Below are 22,772 nucleotides of genomic sequence, written 5' to 3'. Positions count from 1 at the left end.
GGGGACGCCCCGAGGGGGGCGGCGGGGGGGCGGCTCCCGGGGCCGCGGCCGGCGGGAGGCGGCCGGGGGCGGCCGTGGCGGCGCGGCCCTGCCCAGCGCCGGCTCCGCTCCGCGCCTGGTTGGTGCCGTCGGGGCCGGGGGCGCGGCCAGGCCGGGGCCGTCCCGGTAAAGCGGCGGCGCGGGCGGCGCGGCCCCGCACCATGGAGGGGCACCTGGCGCGCTGCAAGATCGTGGTGGTGGGGGACACGCAGTGCGGCAAGACGGCGCTGCTGCACGTCTTCGCCAAGGACTGCTACCCCGAGGTGCGGCGGGCGGCGGGCGGGGGCGGCCGGGCCGGGCCGGGCCGGGCCGGGCCGGGCTGGGCTGGGCTCACCTCTGCTCTCCCTTCCGTCCCCCCAGAGCTACGTGCCCACCGTCTTCGAGAACTACACGGCCAGCTTCGAGATCGACAAGCAGCGCACCGAGCTCAACATGTGGGACACCTCAGGTGGGCCGGGGGGCTGCGCGGGGGGCGGCGGCGCCGGGATCGTCCCTCCGGTCGAGGGTCTCCCCTTCCCCGGGGCTGCCGGGTCGGGACCGGGGCCGGGGCTGGAGCAGCGGCCCCGCGCCCTGCGGCTGCGCCCCGCGGTCCAGCAGCCTGCGAGCTCCCGGCCGGCTCCCGGGCCGCCGCCGGGCAGCTCCGCCGCCGCTCCGGGGTGACTGCCCGGTATCGCCGCGCCGGGCGTTCCGGTCTCTTCTCCTGCAGCCCGCGGTGCGGGCTCCCAGCTCCGGCTCTGGTGCCGCCTTCGCGTGGGAGAGGCTCCATCCGTGCCCGGGTAGGGACGCGGCCGAGTATCGAGCGGACCAGCGCCGGGCTGCGAGGTGAGGCCGGGGAGGAGCGGGGAAGAGGCGAGGCGCAGGTCGAGGAGGGAGACCTCACCTTGGAGAGGAATGCGCTGAGGGATTGTGCTGTCCTTTCATCGCTCTCTGCGAGAGCGCGTCTGGGGTCCTTTGGGGTTTTTTTGGTTTGGTTTTGCCTCTTTGTGTCCTCAGTTGTGATTCTGCATGAAGCCGTAGGCACCCCTGTCGCAGCCCACCGAGACCCTTCCCAAACTTCATGCTGTCTTTCTGTGGAGGCGCAAATTGCAAGTGACGTGCTTGATGCAGAGCTAATCAAAATATTGGCATCCAGCAAAGTTCATGTGCACCTTTTAATTTACCTCTGACAGCCTTTTTGGACCGCTGTGTACACATGGTGCAGCTGAATGCTGTGCTCTGTCGGTGTACGTACATCACAGGCTTGCTGATGCTCTTTTCTCATAATTTCTGGAGTCCTTATGGCAGATGAAGTCCTCTTGGTGTCCAAGAGCAATAGTAAATTAAAACATGACCTAGGAGGAAGACCTAGGACTTTCTTTGCTCTTGTACGCTCTGATTCCTTGCTGTAATTTTACATCCATCAAATTACAGCTGTAGCATCAGCACAGCTCTACCTACAGTAGTGGCTTTACTGAGTCTTGGACTAGCTCTAACGTGTAAAATGTGTTTATCAAGTCTGCTCTGGAGCTTCCTGACCCAGGAGACCTTGCTTTTGCTGCTTTTTGTTCCCTGAGACAAAAAGGGGTCTTTTGCTTTGCCCGCATGATGTGTGCTGTGATGTGAGCCACAAGGATGCTGGCTGTTAGGGCAGCTCTTGGTACTGGAGCTGTGAATGAAGCGTTGGCTCTCAGCATTTGACTGGGAGCTGTGCTTGAAGGACAGAATGGGAGCTACACCGTGGAATTCACTGCACAGTGGATGGTGCCAGGCTGATGTGTCTGCACGAAGTCCCTCAGATGTGGTAATGGCGAAGCCATCCTGGTCGACCCGGGGGCCTTCCCTGCAGAGGTTTCCCTGGAGCTGCTCCAGCAGGGTGAGTCCAGATCGAGGTGTGCTGGGAGTGAGTGGTGGCCAACCTCTCCTGTCACCCGGGCGCGCTTGCACATACACCTGCAGCTTGGTCACCCCTGTGGCTGTGGGGGTTTCCAAACTGTGGACTTCTGCAGCCTGTGAAAAGGGACTGGGTGGAGTATCTTTGTTAGGCACTGAATGGCTTTGCTCTGAGTGTCTGTATTTGACATGAGAAACTTCACCTTTTGAGGGTGCGGGAGCACATTTGATGCATTGTTGGCTTTTTAGGAATTCTCCAGAATGTTTGGCTTTGATCTTACAAACGTTAAAAGAAAAGGACATGATAAAAAGTCTTTAAAGCTGTGTGTACGTATCTGATGCCTGCATCTGATGCTGTCATGCGTTAATTTTTATCCTTTTCAACCAAAGATATAAGTTTGTCTAATGTTTATCTCTATAGTCAAGAGGAAATGGACTTTGATTCTTTCTCCCTTCTCCTTATGAAAAATATAAGACCTTTTTAACAGCTTTGATGTAGATAGAGTTCGCTAGATAGTTTCCCTTCTGTTGCAGCTTTGATTTGAAATACACAGGAGCTAGTTCATCAATAAACAGTCCTGCAAAGCAATACACAGCAATTTTCCCTAGTAATCAAACTGATATTTTTAGCTGTAGACTGGAAGTTGCTGTTGAGTTTCCACTACCCTTCAGAGACACTTGTAAACAGGAGCTTTGGTAAAAGAAGTTTTGCACAATAGTGAATTGAACCAGCTGAGCTGAAGGGATTGAGAGTGGCTAATTGCCCTCCTCATGCAGAATGACAGGCACTGGGGTGCAGTTTCCCTTGTCCCTGTGCTACCTCCTGTCTGTTTTAAGCAGCTTTGCACGCAGGGGCTTACTGTTCATGATAAATTCCATCCTAGCAAGAGCAGGAAGGGAGGTGCTGAGAAACTGCTCCCCTCCTCCTGTCAAGATCACCCTTTATATTTTAAACACTCGCCATCTCTTAGATAAGTAATGGGAACTGAAGGTCTCCTTCAGAAATCAGAAAAGAGACCTGAACAGAGGAGCTGACTATTGATTTTTTTTTATTATTATTATTTTTCTTTTTTTAGTTCCCCCCCACCCCATAGTTAGTTGTGAAAAGTGGTTGGAGACTCTGGAAGCTGCGCAGGGTGAGCTGAGCGTCTTTCAGCAATGGGTGTTGGGGCAAGAGCAGTCTGCCTGGAAAACTCCTTTTATTGCGACTCAGTGTGGCCACAGCCTACCTGGCCGCTCACAAGTCCCATTGATAATCTCTGTACAAACTGGGATGTTGCCTGCTTCCTGGGGCTTGTAGTACTGGCTGATATAAGTGCGTTGGAAAATGCAGCCTTTCAGGCTGAATTTGCCCCTCCTGCTAAGTGGCGAATGCAGGCTATGGCATTAGCAGCTGGCAGGCAGGCAGTAATTCTAGTTAGAGAAATATTGCCATAGGGTGGACAGAAGTCATGGAGAACTGAACGGCTCCCAAATTGTATTGGGACCTCTGATTTCCTTTAAATGTCTTTTAACCCTTTGTCCATTGATTAGTTTCTCCAAGGCTGGAGGGTGACTCTCCAGAGTTTCCAGCACTGAGAATCCGTCATGAGGATGAAATCTGTGCCACTCAGACAGGGCAAATGTGAGGACTCTGCACCATCTGAAGTGCCTCAGATCTAGGAACCTACTGGGGAGAAAAGTGAACCAAGTTTGAGCTTGACCCCTTGCCTGTCATCTGCAGGTGCTGGTTGCATTTCATGTTTGTTTCTTTTTAAGTTAGTCCCAGCTCCGGGCACACTGTGAGAATGAAATTGCTTCAGGTGTCATTTTATAGCACAGGAGGGATGTCCCATCCCTCCCATCCCCCTGAAAGCCTGCGCTACATGCTGTTTTCTAAAGCCTCCATTAAAACGCAGTTTGACATCCTTGTGTGTGAGGGAAGAGGTGTGGAGCCTGCCTGCTGTACCGGGTGGACAGGGCTCTGGCTCCAGCAAGCTGCCGTGCTCTGGCACCTCTGCTCGTGAGCCTTACAGAGGACACGGTGCTTTGCTGCTCTTCGTGCTCCCATTCTGGCAAATTCTTTTTTTGCTCTCTGTTGGCTGAATGTGCTCGGCACAGAAACAACTCCTCTGCATGGCAGCGGTATCTTGTGGCGGAAGGAAACTCCTGTTTGACGGGATGCCTGATGGCTTGGGAGTGCTGTTCCCAAAGGGCTGGGTGCCTCCCAGACCCGCAGTGCCGGTGCCCCAGACCCGTCAGGAAGAGCTTTCTTCCTTGCGGCCAGGTGGAGGAAAGACAGATGGTTTTGTGATCACTAGCAACGCTTTGCAAAGAGTAGGCGGGTTTCATTTCCATGCTTCAGAGGTGTGAAAGGGAGTCAGTTTCCACCAGGTATGCACTAGGCAGGTAGGTTTCCCTCAGCGATGCGATAGCTGTGTTGCCTGTGGGATCAGGGAGTGTCCGTGGGTCTGTCCTGCTCTGGGAGGTGTCGCACCTCAGTGCATTCCTGCGGTGACTCAGGCATTGCCGGTGGACTTGCTGCCCACACCTCCGGACTGGCCCAACGTTGCCGCCTGCCGCACTGGCAGCCCCACAGAGCCCTTTTCTCAGGGCTGGGTACCAGCAGGAGGAAAGAAGGGCTCAGGCAGTGCTGCTGCCCAATGCCTCAGCAAGGCCAGGGTGCTACAGCATCAGTGCTGGCAGGCTCAAGGCTTTGCCCTGTACCTAGGTGGGGTTTTTGTTTTGTTTCCAATAATAATGGGGAGGAAGCTACTCTGTGCATGGCGGCCTGGGCTCAGTTCCTTGCTTTTGGTTCACACCCCCTTTATGCTGGGAGGCTCTGTCAGCCTTCTGTGTCTGTGGCCTCTTAAGTGCAGGCAGGCAGAGCAGTGATGTGACCTGAGGCCATTTATCTGCATGGTGCATCTTTTGCTGATGCAGAACCCGGTGCAGAGTAGAGCTGCCTGTTTCTGGACAGGCATCTGTGCCAGCGGCTCAGGGGGAGGCCCAGGCCTGGCACTGTGCCTTGCACATGATCATTGCCATCTTGGAACGCTGCTGGAGAGGACTTTTCTGTCCTTTGTGGCCCAGCAAGATGCACTGCTGCTGAGAGCTGCAGTATCTACCACAGCCTGCAACGTTGCATAGATCAGTGCCCACAGGTTCAGCAGTGCCACTTTGTCCCCCTCCATGCTGCAGCTCACAACAGGGGAGTTGCATAGCTGCCAGTCCTTTGCTGGGGCTTCTGTCTCTTAGGCAGATGTGCTTTCAAGACAAGAATAACATTGTAAGTTGAAAATCCCCCTCCACCTCCCTCTTTGCCTGTGCTCAGCAAACAGTCTGCCTTGGTATGGCCTGTGTGGGAACCTACAGGCTGCGGTAACAGATCCTTCTTTAGGGGAGCTACTGAGGAATGTTGATGAGATTAGAGAGCTGAAAGGGGCCGAGTTTAGCGATGGCATCTCCATGGATGCTGAGGCTGTCTGTGCCTGGATTCCCAGCGTGCGGCTCCAGGATTACCGTGGCTGCCTCTTCCAAAGTGCAAAAGCCAGTTCTGTCTTGGGAAGAGTTCAATGCCGCTTGTACTCTGAGGCAGAGAAAAACCGTGGAGCTGCCCTTTCCATACCAAAATAGCTTCTCTCATGCTCCCTGTTGAGGCTGGGAGCCTGAAACCAGCATACTTGTGTTCTGTCTCTGCGCAAATACAAAGTTAAGCCTAAAAATATGTGCAGCTGGGTCACATTCTCAGGCATGTCAGTAACCAGTCGGACAGAACTTTAAAGAGTTGCAGCAGAAACAGCAGCAGAAATGCTTATGCTGGAGTAGGTGGAGGATGGACATGACATGACATGACATGACATGACATGACATGACAATCCCTGTGAGGATTGTCTCACTGGGCTGGGCATGGTGTGGGGATGCTGTGATGCTGTGTGACTCAGGGATGGAGGTTGATTCTCTTGCACTTCTCCGCAGCATGGGCAGCATGCCCTGTGGCAGCATCTGTCCTTTCGCCCCTACAGTCCTGGGAGGCTTAGCCTCTGTGCGGTTGTGGGGTGTCCTGGCAGTCATGGGGGGCGCTGAGTAGGAATGGTGCCATTAGCAACAACCAGCTGACCCTGTTGGCTGCTGTGACCTTGTAGGCAAGGAAGGGCTTTCTGTGGGGTGGGTTTGTTCCCAGCTCTGATGCAGACCCCTTTCCCACAGGATGGAGGTGATCCGCTCTCTCCTGTGGGCAAGGACAGCAGCGCTGTGCTCTCCCTGTTTATTCTTCACTCTGGCTGCTCTGTGGCACCCGTGGCACCTCCCGATGCTGCTTTAATGCCGATGTAACGCATGTTTAGGGCAAGCAGAAGTTCCTTATCGAGGCGGTCACATAAACAGACCTGCAGAAACTCCCTGGAGCAGGGCAGTCACGCCCCATCCTCTGCCTGTGATGGCTTGCCTTTCTAATAGCCCTCACTGAGCGTGGTGCCAAGGATGCCCCTTTTGCCCCACCAAACAGTGCTAGTATGCTTTGGGACAGCTGATGTGGGACAACAGGAGGCATTGTGGGAGGGAGAGCTCTGAACGAGCCGGTTGTCACGCACCCTGGGCCCCATGCGTGCAGTGAGGACATGGATGCAGCTTTCCTTTTTCCCCAGATTCTGAAGATAAAATCTCCACTCGATTAAACTTCACAAGTGTACAGGCCCAGCCTTCCCTGTGGGGAGAAACCTTATCTGGTAGCCAAGCAGTCAGGGAGGGATCTGCTGCTTATGCACAGCAAACCTGAAATGTGTAACATTGCATAAAGATAATTGTGTTCGTTCAGCCCTCGGACATGTTCCCCAAAGCCAGAGCATGCACTGGCTGTGCTGTGGGAACCTGTTGCCACTCCTAGTCCTTGTTGTATGCCATAGAAAGGATGACAGGCAGGTTGTGCCAATGCCAACTCCCCTTGTGACACGGCAAGAGTGCCAGGAAGGGAGTTCTGGCTCCCATTTTTCTCCCTTGTCAGCTGCTACAGGTGTGATTTCCAGCATGCTTGTGAGAAGCCTGGACGAGCTACTCGGGCTGCCTCTGCAGCCTCAGCCCTCCCACCCCAGACACTCAGTGATGCTCCCCCCGAGATGCCAGCAGTGACTTCTGCAAGAAGCTTCCAGAGCTGTCTCCCGATTGCCAGAGTGATGTTTGCATCTGAGCAAGCTCCTCTGAACCTCTGTGAGCTGCATGTGTGAGATAGGGCACAGGATCTAGGTAAGGCAGAAGCACCTTGTGCCTGCTTGAGCTGGGGGTTCCTCTGCTGGTAAATCCAGCAGAACAGCCTCCTCCTGAGTGACAGGTTTCTGGTAATAAAGATCTGGAGAGGGGCCCAGAAATGCCACCTCAGCCTGTGCAAATACCATTCCCTTCATCCTGATCATGTTGGTCCTGAAGGTATGCCAGCTGGGCTGTTTAGTAATTTACTCATTTTTGTATGTGTATTGTAAGAATTAGGAGCAGAGGTTAATTGTCCAAGCTGATTAGCTGTTGTTTCTGTCATGCGCTTTCCAGACGATTGCTTGTTCCATGTCACAGAACAGTTTCCTTCTTTCCTACGCTTTGGGGGTTTGCAGTGGTGTTGCACAAGCAAGAGAAATGTCATGGTCCAGCCATGAGAGAAGCTTGTAAAAGTCCTGGGGCTGGTGGCTGTACCACATTCAGTGTCCCTTGGAGGGCTGGACTAGGGGTAGTTGCAGTTGTGACCTGCAGTTCCCTCTGCTGCTTTCTGTCTCCCTCCAGCTTTGGTGGGATGCTTCATCTCTCCTTGTTTTGCCCACTTTCTCTCTGGCAGGCAGGGCTTTGTGTCATTTCAAGACAACTCTCTGACCCTGACCTTGCTGCCCGTCAAGGTCAGGGAGGTGGGGCCCTTCCCATCCTGAGGCTCTGTCATACCCTAACTTCTGAAGAACAAACTGACCTTCACTTGGGTAAAACCTTTCTGAGGCCTTGCCTGGAAGGATGGTGGGATCTCCTTTTGTGGCAAAGCCTGCCATTGGAGGGGTTTCTGTGAGAAGTTGTAGGGGATGTACTGGTAAAAGCTCTGCCCTTTGGGCTGTGATGGGGATGGCCACTCGGAGAGAAACCGCAGCTGGCTTTGCCTGGCTGTGGTGTTGCTGCAGCACCTTGGTGCTGGCAGGGGTAGCAGTACGTGTTTATCAGCTTGGCATTTCGCATGCAGACAGACAGGTCTTTGCTGCGGAGTGCAACTTGGCATGATGGCGGCTCTGTTTGACTCTATTTCACCAGTCTGCTTTGCTCTTAGTGCCACTCACTTTAATGTCTAATGTCACTAATTGCTGCTTCTTTTGTAATTGTGACCCCAGAGTTGTCAGGTCTGGGCTTCAGACCGTGGTACTGCCAGAGCCCGTCGTTACCAGTATCTCTGAGTCTGTCACCAGTGCTTTAATTCCTGTCTCTGCCACTTGTCACTCTTCTGGGCTGGACTCTAATGAGCACTGTATTAGTGTCAGAAACATGTTTTTTGTATGAGTGGGATCTGCATTGTCCTGCCCTTCCAGACAATAATCAGCCAGGCAGGGTCAGGGATCCTTAACCTGTCTTTGAGCCCTGGCTGAGCAGGGACCTGCAGGGTGCTCAGGAATATTGCTGCAGTTTATCAATCTTCAAACAAAAAAGTCCTCTGATTTTCTTTCAGGAGAGAGGGTCTGATTTCACACTGGGAGGATGAAGTCAGTCTCTGAACTCCTGATGGTTCAGATCATTGTCTCCCTGATGTGCAGCTTTTGCAGTCTGGGAGGCTGCAGTGGCTCATTTCCTGGTCTTCTGTTTATAAAGCCCATCAGCACTAATGATACAGGGAATGAGGAGGGCATTTGCATATTCTGGTCTGTTGTATGCCAGGCACACTGAGCTACTGCTCTTCAAACATTGCCTTCTGCCTTTATAAAGGCAGCTAAAATCTTCAGGGCAGGGACCTGTGTATGCAGAGTTTACCATGCTCGTGGTTCCTCCTAAGTGAGAGATCATCTCTGAGAAGCCCTTTGTTGTGGAGATGACTGTTCCAGGGCTCTGGGAGGCCCATCGCCCTGGCTCCTGCCTTGCAGGAGATGTCTTGGGGGACCTTGCAAGCAGGATACACCTGCAGAAACCCCAGGGAGACTGCTGCTGGAGCCTTGTCGTGGGCCATGCAGGAGGTGGATGGAGGTGGCTGTGGGCATGGCGGCTGCCAGTGAACACGAGCGACATGTCAGTATGGGTGGCTTCATCCTCGCAGAGATCTGAGCCCGTTGTGTGCTCAGTCAGGGAGCTCCTGTGCTGGGTCCAGGACCTCCCTGGTCCCACAGGTGCTGGCTGGGCCGTTGTATGGTCGAGCTAAAAGTTGAGTAAGAGGAGCACGGAAGACAAATTTCCTTCCTAGTCTGTCTCCAGTAGGATAAAGGGACTGGGCATGACCTTTGGGGCTGTTTAACTGCTGCTCTGCAGTATTCCCCGAGGCTGAATTCCTCTTCACCCGCCACCGTAAACTCTGCCATTGTTTCTCTGGGCCGATTTCCCCTTTTCTAGCAGTGGGAAATATTTTAGGGTGACTCCGTGCCCTCTTGTTGCATCTGCAGAGGAAGTGGCAGCTCTGGAGCGTCCTCAGAAAACCAGCCGAGATTTTTGCGGGCTCACCATGGGGACTGGCCTCGCCTCTCTGTACTGGGGTGTCTGGGAGAGCTGCCACTTCTGGCCTTTCATTCACGGCCAGGTTTTCAACCCAGCATTTTTGTGCTTTCCCCTTGATGGGCCCTGGGAGGAGACAATAGCCGGGCTGTTACAGGGGATGCGTGCCTTTCTCATGCAAATGGCTGCCCGCACGGGGAGACCCCCTTCAAAGCCTCAGCCCGGAGCTCAGCCTCGCCGGCGGAGCTGGGTGAGGGGCCGGAGGAGGGGTGGGGGGCACCCGGCCGGCGCGGCTGTTGCAGTCCCCTTGCCCAGCAGCAGCTCTCTGCACCGCTGCAGTCCGACCCAGGAGCAGCTGGGTGGGTTGTTCCTGCCCGGCACGGCTGTGAATGGTGCAGAGATTTCGTGTTCGGTCTGAAAGGTGTGGTATAAATAAAATATATTATTATTAACACCTTCATCATCATCTGCCCTGGCAGAGGAACGACTAACCATGAAAGCCGTTGCATTCACTGGCACCTCATGTAATATTAACCGGGTCTGGAGCCCTCACGTGGGGAAGGCATGCGGTGATTGAATGGGAGCATCCTGCTCCCACGCCAGACCTCTGCTGCAGCTGTGCTGAGGAATCCCTGCCTGGCCTGGGGAGGTGAGAATGGGGCTCAGAGCCATGCCTCTGCATGCAGGGCCTTTGCCTCTAGTAAGCAGTCACTCAGATAAATTGCTCTGCAACAAAAAGGCCACTTGGATCTGTGAATTCAGCTCCAGAAAGCCCTGCTTAACCTCAGGAAACGCCGAGCACGTGTGCTGGTACACAGCAGCCCCGAACGGTTTGAGCCCCCATCTTGAGAAGTGCTGGAGGGCCACGCAGCTGGTGAAGCTCAGTGAAGGGGGATTTGGACCTGTGGCAGCAGAGGGGATAGTCTCCTCATGTCTGATGCTGGCTGAGAGGTGGTACAGGCTTCTTGCCACGCATGGGGAGAGGATGCTGAGACAGCTGCACCTTGGTCCTGCTTTGACAGCTTTGTTCTGTGGACAACGGCTTGGCTGAACTGGCGGTGGGATTTGTCTAGCGAAGAAGACATCCTCTGTAGTCTCTGAAGGCCGCTGCTTGTCTGGCACTGCTGTACGGGGAAGTAACCTGAAGCTCTTTGGGCTTGTGGATGCAGCACTCCAGAAAGCTGGGATGAATTTCTGCTTCATTCTGTGAAGGATGTTCTTGGCTGTCCCTGCAGAAAGCAGCATGCGCCGCAGCGTTGCTGGCTCTATGGGGAGAGTTTACAGTGAGCCCTCTGAGACAAGTGCTGAAAAATTTAGGTCTTGGCAGTGCTCATCTCTGTTTCAAGCCAGAGCTGGCTGGGGTTGCAGGAGCCCCTTGCAGAGCAGATCATGGCTCTGCATGCATATTTTCTTTCCTGGTTTGTAATGTGCTATTGTTGGATGGAGGGTGCCCATGTGAGGATGCTCATTATCTCTCAGAACAGCTAATAAGGAACAAATGAAGATTAACACTATGTTGGTATAGATGAAACAGCATATTTCAGTCCCCTGCCCGAGAGTGACATCTCTGAGTCACGGTGGCAGGCATTTTGAGGGGCTGCTAGCTGATAAGAAAGAGGAGCTACTCATGGCTGTATCCACCCCTGCATTTCAGACAACCGTGTGGCTTTTATTTTTAAGCTGGTTTTTGGCTAGCTCCAATTTTCTCTCTGTAGTCATGAACAGATGCACATAGGTCCTGTTTCTTGCAAACCTGGGTGCCAAGTGGGAGAATGACTCATGCAGTGAAGGAAGGCTGGATCTGCAGACACACAAGCCTTGGGTGCATGTGCGTGTGTTCAGAAGTGCCAGACTGTGGGTCTCTGGGGTGTCTTGCTGGAGTATCTGAAAGGTGTTGAGTGCTCAGAATTGATAAAACTGAAGACCTGGAGTTGAGGGAACTGAGGCTTTTGTGTTTTGTTTTTTTTTTTTTTAATTGTCATACTCAATGAAAAAGTAATAGATGCAAAAACTAGAAGAATAATCCCCCAAACAGAATTTCCTGATTCAGTAGAGACATCTCCAAAGAAACCTGGAGATTAGCTAAGTTTGGAGCACAGCAGCTCTCCTGCCCTGCTGGGCAGTGCTGACCATTGGTCTCCATTAGGCTCCTGGGGTAGGGCAGAGGCTTCTGCAGCTGAGGCTGTGAGCACTGGCTGTTACCCACTGCCAGAGCAGCTGGTGAGCAGAACTACCAGTGAAGGTGCCAGGGGCTGCTCCTGCGCTCTGGAGTTGGAGCAGAAAGTTAATGAATACGAACGCAATTTTGATCTCATTAAGAAAATGAGGTTCTTGACCTAGTGCATCCCTTCCCTCAGCTCCTCCTGCCAGCACAAGGGTCTTTCCTCCCGTGGTCCCAGGTGGTGAGACCACGATTCCTGGCACTGGGGTGGGGACGGTGGTGGTTCTGCAGGATAACCAAGGGGCCATGCTCCACTGCGCACTGCCGCTGCAGGCTCTCGCTGAGGAGCTGGCTGGCTGCTGAGAGGAGCAGCAGGTTGCTATGATACAGTTTGCTGTGGCAATGTCTGTGATGAATGGAGCCAAAACCACCTCTACAAAAGGAGCATTCCTGGGCTGGGAGGGGGCAGATTTATCTGCAGTGTTTATGTAAAGCTGAGGACCAGCAGGGAGAGGATGTGTGTGGGAACGCTTTCCTCCAGCATGTGCTGGGGGCCCCTGTCTGGAGGCAGATACCCTTATGTGCATGAGGGAGAGGGCATGGCTCGGATAAAGGACCCAGCAAATCCAAGCATGCAGACCAGTGCTGGAGCTCACATCCCATCCGGTACACCCACACCAGGCACGAGGCTGAAAACTCAGTTCAAAGGGGAGCTCAGCGCTACTAAGCTCGGTGCCGCCTTCGAATGCGGCCTCATCCTCAGCGGGAACTGGGTCGGTCACCTTGCTGCGCTGCAGGAGCATGGGAGGGAGTGGTTCACTGGTGCCAGCTCTGCCAGTCGTGAACTGAAGCAGCTTGAGCCTGAAGTGAGGTCAGAAACCTCCACGCCTGGGATGCAGGGCTGCCCTGGCTCACTGTACCTCCCTATGCACCAGCCTGCATCCCCTGTCCCCAGAGCTGGCCAAGGCACCACAGGGACTGGCTCCTTTCCATGCAGGGAACATGACTTTACCTCTAGGAAGAGGGCTGGGCTCTGCAGAGATCAGGGTCTGTTTCTGCTGTGCTGGATCCCAACGGCTTCTCTTCCTGGTGACTTTGCAGGGACAGAGACCCAGGCTGCGGCTTCTCTCACTGATGGGAGCAGGGGGTGCAGGTGCCTTTGCTCCTGCGGGCTGGCAGTAGCGTGGCTGTCTGTAGGAGCTGGAGATACCTGTAGCGGATTTTGCTGAGAATCCAAATGCGCATTGAATCCCAGGGTGCCTGCCTGGGAGGCTCCGTGAGAGCAGCGGGGGCTGCGCGGGCATGGCTGGGGCTGCGCTGGTTGGAGCGTGCCCTGAGCTCTGTGCTGTGGAGGTCCCAGTGGGGGCTGCCACTGGTATCTCGCTGTGAGCTGGCGTCAAGGGGAGAGTGGGTGGCCAGTCTCTGGAGCCGGGCAGGGTTTGGGAAGTCAACACATCTCAGCCCTCAGCCTGCCCTGTGTGGGCTCTGGGCGGAGGAAGGAGCAGTCACAGCCAGGTCTGCTCTCCTGGCTGAGCCTTGCAGAGGGATCTGGGGTGTTGGCAAAGCACCTGGCCTGCAGAGCTGTGCTGGAGGGGCCATACCCGCTCTGTGCCGTACATCAGTTGTGAGCCCCCATGCAGACAAGAGCCAGGGTCAGAGCCCCTGAGGAGAATCAGCCTATTCTCCTCTCATGCTTATCCCAGGCAGATTCCCATCCTCCCGGAAACATAAGCCACCATCATCCATAATTCATCAGGTGCTGAACTTCATCAAGGAGCCACCTGACACCCGGGCTGGGTGCTCCACCCTCCTCCCAGGGTGGGAAAGTGCTGGGTCTGGGTGTCCCGAGGGGCCACGGCAGGAAGCGCGTCCGGTTTCTTCGGCCTCGGGGTGGGTGATCCTTCTTTCGGAGGAGGCAGATTCAACAAGGACTCTGGTGTCTCCGCTTCCCCTTTTCATAAATAAACATCTGCTTCTCATCCCTCCAGGAAGTTTCAGCCATTGTAAAGCCAAATATAAAACCCAAACAGTGTTTTTAAGTAGCAATGAGCTGATTGCTCCATTACTGTTTACTGAGGTATCTACGATCACACACCGAATGCACTTAAAATAAAAACATTGTGGGACTATAACTTTAATGCCTGAAATTTGCATCGAAGGTGTGTGCATGTGCATGCGTGTGTGTGCGTGGCAGAAGTGCAGGATTCAGGCTGGGCTCTCTGCCTGCTCACTGAGAAATCCTGCAGAATACAGACTCATCCCCTCCAATTTATAGCCTGTTCACCAAATCCTGTCACATGTTTTATGTACCAAAAAGAATCTGTCTGACTTTTTCCAGTACAAATCCAGAGCAAAAGGCAATTCTTTTTTTTGCCTGTCTTAAATTCTCACAGTCTGTGTGAGCAAGCTCTCCTATATAAAGATAGCAAGAGAGGATAAAAAACAGCAGCAGCATTCCTTGTCTTCTCTCAGCCACACCTTTCCACCGTTAGTGGTACGGCAACTGCATGACAAGTAATAGGATACATATGCAAGTGGTGCAAAGAGGCATGTGCTGCTCTACAGTATCACAGCCCTTCCAAGCTTCCTTTTCTGCAGTGAGCCAGCATGCCCTGGCAGCACAGCTCCACCGCCTCTTACGTGCCAGATGCTTACTAGGGAGGGAGAGGGATGCAAAAGTTGCATTTATTTCCACTCTGCAAAGGGATACATGTAAGAGCACAAGGACAAAAACCTCTGACTTCCACGCTTAAACAAAGGGACCATATCCTCTGCAAACCAAACTCTGCTGAACCTAATGGTGTCTGGTCACTGGTCAAAAGCTTGGGTCAACATCCTTTATCTCTGACAGAGCAGTTTGCATCATGTGGCAAGGTCTCCATTTCTTGCTGGAATTAAAGATCTCTTTGCCTGGCAGAGAGGGCTGGGGGTCCTAGTCTGCCCGTTTGGGTAATAAGCAGTCAGTGGGATGAGACTTCCTGCTCACCAGTCTCCTCCCGCTCCTCTCTGCAGGCTCAGCGTATTATGATAACGTCCGTCCCTTGGCCTACCCGGACTCAGACGCTGTGCTCATCTGCTTTGACATCAGCCGCCCGGAGACCCTGGACAGTGTGCTCAAGAAGGTGAGTGCCCGGTGTGCCTTCTGGCTGGTGAGATGGGTCCTCTGCAGCAGCACATGGAGCCGCCCTGGGGTCTCTGCTCCTTGGGCTAAAAGCTCTGGCCCTGTGGCCAAGCCTTGGCTGGAGTCTGTGTGCTTAGATGAGGATGGTCGACTGCTGCTGATCCCTACATGGTCTGTGCAGAAAGCAAGATATTTCCATTTGAAAGGAGCCCAATGAATGGTGGTAGCTTGCAGCATGTGTGGGGGTCTGTGTGTATGCACACATACAAATGTGGGGACAGAGAGAAATGTAGGGCATTTGTTCTGTTTTTCATGAAGACCTTGGAAAGCGTTGTGCATCTCGTTAGTGTAACCACCAGGGTGTGTGCTGTGGATTGCTTGCAGCAGTTGAGAAGTGGCCCCTGGTGCCTGTTTCCATGCAAGTAGAGAGCTCAGTTTTTTGGCTGTCCCCTCAGTTCAGCATCTGCACAGTAAGAAAGACAGCAATCAGTTCCCTATAGCTTGACAACAAGAATAATGAGCTGTGGCACTGAATTTCAAGCCTCTGAATGAATAAAATGAGATGGCACAATGCCACTGGACTGGATAGCATGCAGGGCCCTGAACACTGTCTGCCCTGGCAGAGCTGACTGGCCATGCTCTGCGTTAGCAGCCAAGAGTTTTCTACCTGCGGGTTAGTGCCTTTCAGCAAAACAGATATTTCCAGCTGGCAGGTCTGGCAGGTCCCAGAGAGCCCCACAGGGCTGGGGATCTGCTGTGGAGCACCGCTGGCTGGTGTCCCAGCAGGTCCCTGCCTGCCACGCTCTGGGCTAGTAGGTGGCACCCAGGGAGAGGTCCCCATGCAAGGCTTTCCTCTGAGATGGCATGAAGTCCAGCAACTAAGGATGCTGCTCAGGGGAGAGGGTAAATTGCCTCCTGGCCACTCGCATCCCTTGGTCCTGGCCATACCCTGTTTCCTTCCATGAAATTCAGGCAGCTGTGGTTTCAGTGAGCTCTCACCGCTGTGCAGCAAAGCTGCAGAGAGCTCACTGGCGGCTGCATCCTGTCCCAGAGGCGAGTCTTGGCTGGCGTCTCATTTGTGAAGCTCTCTGAGACACTGAGGCATGAAAAGCACTACAGAATAGTGATTCCTGTAGCTGTTCTTCCCAGTGAGCCCCAAGCTGCCGGGGCTGGACTGGCCACTGTCTGAACAAGTCACATTGTACTGACTGCCCTCTTGGCCTCTCCACATTTTGCCAAATGTTGTGCTGAAGCAAGTGCCTCTTACTCAGCTGCTAGGAGGGCTGAGAAGTGGGTCTGTGTCTCAGAAGTGTCCTGGTGAGGGGACAAAGACCCTTCAGATAACTCGGTCAATGGCTCAGTGTTCGTTTCTAAAGCAGGTCCCGGGTACCAAGCGTGCTGGGTGGAGGGAGGCGTGTTTCATGTGGACTGAAAGAATTCACTGCTCAGCTTGGGAGTCAGCAGAATAATAATGCAAGCAAATCACTTATACCTTAATAAGATGCAAACCCATCAATAATTAGCTGGGGTTGGGATTTATTTATGTCTCTCTGCACACTCTTCATGTGAGTCCACACTGCTCAGTGCGCGGTCTTCCCTGTGCAGCCTCACAGATGCTTTGAGTACTGCTAAGCAATGTCTTTTTGATATGGTGACTTAAAATAAACCCTAAATCACAGGGGATTTCTTAAGTGCCTCTGAGTAGATGCCTTGTTTCCTTTGGTGCAGGCTTGCAGCCTATGGAGGTGAGGAAAATTCCTAAGACACCATGAAGTTGAAATGGGTTTCAGCTTTTGATATCAGGCAGATAAGGAAACTAACACACCCTATTCAAGCCTCAGGCAAAAATGCTAATTCAGCAGAGGAAATCTTTATTATTGCTGCCCTTCTGATGCCTGGGCTGCCGGTACAGCATGTACAGTTGAAGGGAAGGAGCCATCTGAGAGAATGCAAACAAGTTGTCCTAGTTTCAGCTGGGATAGAGTTAACTGTCTTCCTAGTAGCTGGTACCGTGCTATGTTTTGAGTTCAGTATGTGAAGAATGTTGATAACACTGATGTTTTCAGTTGTTGCTAGTAGTGTTTAGACTAATGTCAAGGATTTTTCAGCTTCTCATGCCCAGCCAGCAAGAAAGCTGGAGGGGCACAAGAAGTTGGCACAGGACACAGCCAGGGCACCTGACCCAAACTGGCCAACAGGGTATTCCATACCGTGGGACATCCCATCAAGTATAGGAACTGGGAAGTGGGGGCGGGGAATCGCCACTCGGGGACTAGCTGGGGGACTAGCTGGGTGCCGGTCGGCGGGTGATGAGCAATTGCACTGTGCATCATTTGTACATTCCAATCCTTTCATTATTGCTGTTGTCATTTTATTAGTGTTATCATTATCATTATTCGTTTCTTCTTTTCTGTTCTATTAAACCGTTCTTATCTCAACCCGTGGGTTTTGCTTCTTTTTCCCGATTTTCTCACCCATCCCACTGGGTGGGGGGGGGAGTGAGTGAGCGGCTGTGTGGTGCTTAGTTGCTGGCTGGGGTTAAACCACGACACAAGTAGCTCTTCATTTCATACAAAGCAGGTTTTCATGGGGTGGTGCCTTCATTCTGACAAGTCTTGATAGCGCAGCAAATCTTAGGCTCCTTAAGGTGTCAGTCATGTAAGAAGAGGGTTGCACCTCTGTCCATAGACCAGGGAGCCTTATGTCATTACAGCCAGCCATGACCTCTGCTTGGTAAGAACAGACCCTATAGCTCAATCCCTTTGGGGATTTTCATCCTTCAGGTAAATTAGGGTGCTTGAATTCCAGCTCCAAAAGAACTGCATCATCTTCCTCTTTTGGGTATGCTAGCCCTTGATGCTGTGTGGCTGTGACACCAGAAATGTCCCAGATGCTGTGCAGCCTGGAGTGCTGCCCAGCTGCTGGGGATGTGTGTGAGTCCTGGTGGACAAATGTCCCTGGCGGCAGGGAAGGGGATTTCATGGTGAAGATACTTGAGCCCATCTCCTGGTGGAAGATAAGATTTTTCCATATTTTGCAGTTGGTTTGGTCTGATATTGGTTGAATGAAACTTGGGTCATTCTTGGCACTTCCTTTCCCCACCAGGTTATAAACACTGGGTTGTGGGCTTGGTTTTCTTTCCCCTTCTAATTGCCTAGGGTATATGCTTAACCATCAGTTAAGCAGGAAATTGCTAATTCCAAGTGACATCTTTAGTTGGGGGGGGGGCGGGGGGTAATCTCTATTTATCATCTGCCACCTACTTCAGAAACACTAGATAAGTAACCAAGGTGTTGACATGCTGATGGGGCTGTACAAATTTCCCCTGGGTGAGGTCACAGGTGATTGTTTTATTTACTGCTGTGGACACTTAGCTGCACACTGGGCATTCATTTTTGGAGCTCTGAAAGGGATCGTTAGTGCCAAGGAAGTGGATGTTTGCCCTGGCCTTCTCCTTCCATTGCTTCAATTCTTTATTTCCCTGGCTGTAGCTACACTCTGAATGTCTTAATGTCTTTAACATGTGGCTCCCAATAATAAACAAATAATGAGTGTGTTGTGAAAAGACCTCCCCGCCAGCCATGGTTCAAAAGGTCCAGCAAGGTTGACCTTTGGAGTCTCAGATCTATGTACCAGACTGTGTGGTCATTATTTTTCCACATTCATACCCACGAGTGGTCTCCCATGACCTAGCACAGGGAACTGCAGCTTAGATTTAACGGGTTTGCAGGGCATATCTGGAACAAGCGAGCATAATGTTATCCGAGAGGCACTCTGACCATTCCCGTCCTTGCCTGTGGCAGTCATTAAAGTGCCCTGATGAGGCTAATCAGTCTCTGAACAGCTGTGACCCCCGTTTGGAAAAGCCACACACACCAGAGTGCATGGTCTTGGCCTCTGAAGTCTGCTTTCCAAACCCAATCCCATCAGAGCCTCATGTTACATTCAGAACACTGAAAGCTGGCTGTCCCTGTGTGTCCCGTCTTCAGCACAGTCTCCAGAGCCACTCCTGGCCTGCGTCCTCACTGAGAGCCCCCGCCGATCATGGTGACCACCATTGCCTGTGCCCCTTCCCCTCTTCCTGAAATCTGGGGCGTGCAGTCTGCAGCGGGGCCAAAACCAGCCTCAGTGCTGGTGCCAGGCACCACAGGTCCAAGGCAAGAGACCTAAAAGCAGCATTGCAGTGGCTACCAGTAGCAGTCCTGCTGCCCTGACTGGTCCAGTTCCGGGTCCTGTGCAGAGACAAGCCATGCCGGGATGGCTTGGCAGCGTGTGATGGTGGTCAGGAGGTGCTGGGACCCCGGGCTGCCACAGTCATCATTCCTCTGTGGGAGAGGGAAGTGCCATTTGCTGGTGAGAGCAGGGGAAGCTACGGACCAGACTCATGGGCTCTGCTGTGGCGCTGAGGCACAGAGGATTTTGGCTGGATGATGCTGTCTGGTAGGAACTGATGGCATGAGTCTCCTGGCCTGTCCTTCCCTCCAGGGCTGGGGAATCTTGGACAGGGCTCTTGGCCTGGTTGGAGAGGGGCTGGGAGCAACAAGCTGAGACCCTGTGATTTCCTTTGTTGTTCCAACCTTGGCCCTTTCGCAGGCTGCCCAAATTAACTGACATGGAGGTGCCATCGGGCCTCTTGCAGTGTCTTGTACACCAGCAGCCCCTGAGCGTCTTCTCCTTCTTGTCTCCTCTGCAGTGGCAAGGGGAAACTCAGGAGTTCTGCCCCAACGCGAAGATTGTGCTGGTTGGCTGCAAGCTGGACATGCGGACAGACTTAAACACGCTCCGGGAGCTTTCCAAGCAGCGCCTTATCCCTGTGACGCACGAGCAGGTGTGTTTCAGCAGCCGTCCCCATAGGGCTCAGGGAGGTGAGGTGGGCACTTTTCTGCAGGACCTACTAGTACAAGGAAGCTCAGCAGCAAATGACCCACTGTGCCCAGGTCTTGGTCTGAAGCTGGTTTGATCTTGGCTCATGGACTCTGAGCTGCTCCTGCTTACAGCACTCTTTTTTCCCCAGCTTTGGCAGACCTTAACTTATTCCTGATGCTCTGTTGAACAGCCTCCTGGTTAGTAGCTGAAAAGTCTTTCCTCAAAGGTGGCGGACATGCCTGATTTGACAAGTTGGACTGGCCGAAGGAGAGTGTTGTGCTTCTGCATCTCCTAGTTCAGTGCAGCTTTCTGCTCCGAGTGACTCTTCTGGTCAGGTTCTGTGTTGGGACAACACTGCCGGGGGGGCAAGCCACAGCTGGGGGGGTCTGAGGGTCTGCTGCCAGGCTGCTGCAGCCACCAGTGAACACAGCAGTGTCTCCACGCTGGCCTGGAGACCCAGACTCTGTGGTGCAGTGCAGGGGTGGCTGCACTCTGGGTTGCTCTGTGCCTGGCTCCGTATTGTGCAGAGCAGGTCCCAGATGACTGTCCCGGTGAGAGGAGTTGTCCAGGCCCTCAGCTGCAGGGATGGCACCACGTTACTGAGAAGGTGCAAGTGATTCAGGGTCCAGTGCCCGGTAGCACTGTCTGCTTGGGAGGCCATGCTCATGTGTGGTGCTCTCACAGATGCTTGCACTTTATTTACAGAACTGATGAGTAAACACTGTGAGAGAGCTGCTCCTGGCTGTGCCACGGTGCTTCTGACACGGCTGCCAGCACAGACAGGGCTGATGGTGATGTGAAGGGATGCTCCTTGCAGAGCGCTGGTGTTTTAACCTTCTTCCCTCTTCCTCCCACTCTCTCTGGACTGCAGGGCAGTGCGCTGGCACGGCAGATTGGCGCGGTGGCCTATGCAGAGTGCTCCTCCAAGGTCTCGGAGAACAGCGTACGGGATGTGTTTCATGTGACCACACTTGCCTCCATCAACAGGGTGCACAAGAACTTGAAGCGCAGCAACTCCAAACGGGGACTGAAGCGGGCATCACAGATGCCTGGCAGGACGGACTTACTGAATGACACAGAGATCAGGAAAGACCGAGCCAAGAGCTGCTCCATCATGTGAAAAACAGGCTGTAAATAATGTGTGTGTGTTGTCCATTTTGTACAGTAACTGGCTGAGACAAGGGCATGGTGCTGGCTGCAGGAGCCAGCCCTCCTTTCCAAAGCCTTTCGCTCAGTCTTTAGGGCTGAGCAAAGGTCCCAGCTGCAAACCGGGGTGCCGAGTCGCCCCCCCACCGTGGAGACTTCTGGGTTGGCTGCTGCTGTGCGGATTGCTTGGGGTGAAGGAACCACTTGGCAGAGGAGTATTCGGGTGCTGGAAGGTCTGTGACTGGGTGAAACAAAGTAAAAGGGAGCGATCCTGTGTGTGTGCCACCCTCCTGTACCCATGGCCCAGCCTCTGTGCCTGTGTGCAGCTATACAGAACACACAGTGTGGGGCAGTGGGCTCTGTGGGACCTGGGCTGGAAGGTGGGAGGTGGGTGGAGTTGCTAGCAGCAGAGTGCAATCAGGAGAAGGTATTCTTCCAATCTTCCTTTGGAAGAGAAATGATGTTTGAGGTGGTGCTGCCTTCAGCTAGGCTGGACAGCAAGTTGCCATGGAAGGTGCAGGTCTGGGCCAGAGCTGGGAGGGAAGGCACCCTGGGAAGGAACCTTAACCTGTCGAGACATCACGGTAGTCCACCTCCTGTGAAGAAAATAGATAGGTGGCTCCTTACATGGTATTTTAGATACTTGAACTCCATTTGAAATGCAGCAGAGTGGATCTGGCTCCAAGGGAGAGGTCTATGCCAGTAGATGCATCCTGAGAATTGTGGTTTCCTTCAGCAAGCAAATGCCACTTGGGAGCTTGTGTCCCAGCTGCTGACAGCCTGGTTACTCATCAGACTGCTCCCTGCCACGGGCAGCTGTGCTTCCGAGGCACATGGCTTCCGAAAAAGCAGACTGCAATAACTATCCATATCCTGCTCTCCACCCATTTCCAGCTGCAGATTGTGTTGCATGGTGCTGTGTTTGTCTGGTACAGATAACCAAAAAGATTATATGTGTATCTGCACCCTGTCTCCACTGTGGCAGTGGAGGGAAGGTGCTCCCTGCCCCTCTTGCCCTGCTGTACAGCCTCCTCCCAACACCTCTCATTGCTTCTGCTGCTGCCCTCTCTAAATGCCTTTGACTACAGTGTTAGCCTTGACTTAATGTCACAGACACTTTAAGGAAAAAAGAATCTGCTCCATTGCCAGATCCAGCTGTGTCAGTGGGCTACAGAAAACAAATAAACATCATTGGAAAATGCATAGTGCTTGACTCCGTTCATGTGTCATTGAGTCTCTGTCACATCATCATTGAGTGCTGATGCCTCAAACCAGGCATCCTCTCAAAATGTCTTACTGCCTAACTTCTATTTGTGTCCTAATGTATCTCTCTAGCTCTTGAAATACACTCACACATACACTTGAGTGAAAAACGCAGAGGACTTTTAGTTACATGTATTCATTTTGGAGCTGAAACACTTGCCTTGAATAACTTCTCACTCCGTCCTGAATCCTTAAATACTGTGGAGCATTTGCAGGTTGTCTATGCCCGATCTACCAGTCCAAGCTGACACGAGCTGCCCTTGTCCTCATTGTATCAATAGCTGCAAGTGAAGATAGCTTTTGACTTAATATTTTGTGTCCGCTCTCCCACCCAGGTCTTAGACTTCAGCTGCATCAGGAAGGCTATTCGGGGACTTGGAGCAGCTGAATTACCAGCACAAGGAAAGCTCAAGCAATGACTGAATGCTGTTGTGCTGGGTGCAGGTTGCAAGAGCATGAAAATGCCCATCTGCAGCCTGGGAGGAAAGAAACTGAGCAAGGCACCATGCCAAGAACAGCCTTCAGCGGCACGATGCTTTTCTCTTACTCTGCAGGGTCCCCAGAGCCTTTGCGAACATCAGTGATCAAAACCATGTCCCTGCTTGAACAGTAGCAATCAGTGGCTCACAAGTGTCACTACCAAGTCCTGGTAACCTGTGTGCATTTCTTCTCATCATC

At 53.0% G+C, this 22,772-nt stretch overlaps 1 protein-coding gene across 1 annotated transcript; it reads left to right on the top strand.

The window, feature by feature from the left end:
• Window positions 1-123: 123 nt before the first annotated feature.
• On the top strand, window positions 124-22,032 carry RND2 (Rho family GTPase 2). Its single transcript, XM_030023001.2, has 5 exons — window positions 124-302; window positions 400-487; window positions 14,711-14,820; window positions 19,513-19,647; window positions 20,557-22,032. Exons 1-5 carry the CDS (start codon window positions 201-203, stop codon window positions 20,803-20,805), a joined length of 684 nt encoding a protein of 227 aa, XP_029878861.1. The 5' UTR covers window positions 124-200; the 3' UTR covers window positions 20,806-22,032.
• Window positions 22,033-22,772: the final 740 nt, after the last annotated feature.

This window comes from Aquila chrysaetos, chromosome 8 (genome assembly GCF_900496995.4).
Source record: "Aquila chrysaetos chrysaetos chromosome 8, bAquChr1.4, whole genome shotgun sequence".
Taxonomy (NCBI): Eukaryota; Metazoa; Chordata; class Aves; order Accipitriformes; family Accipitridae; genus Aquila; species Aquila chrysaetos.
Note: the sequence above shows the minus strand (reverse complement) of the source record. Positions and strands in the feature narration are given on the sequence as shown.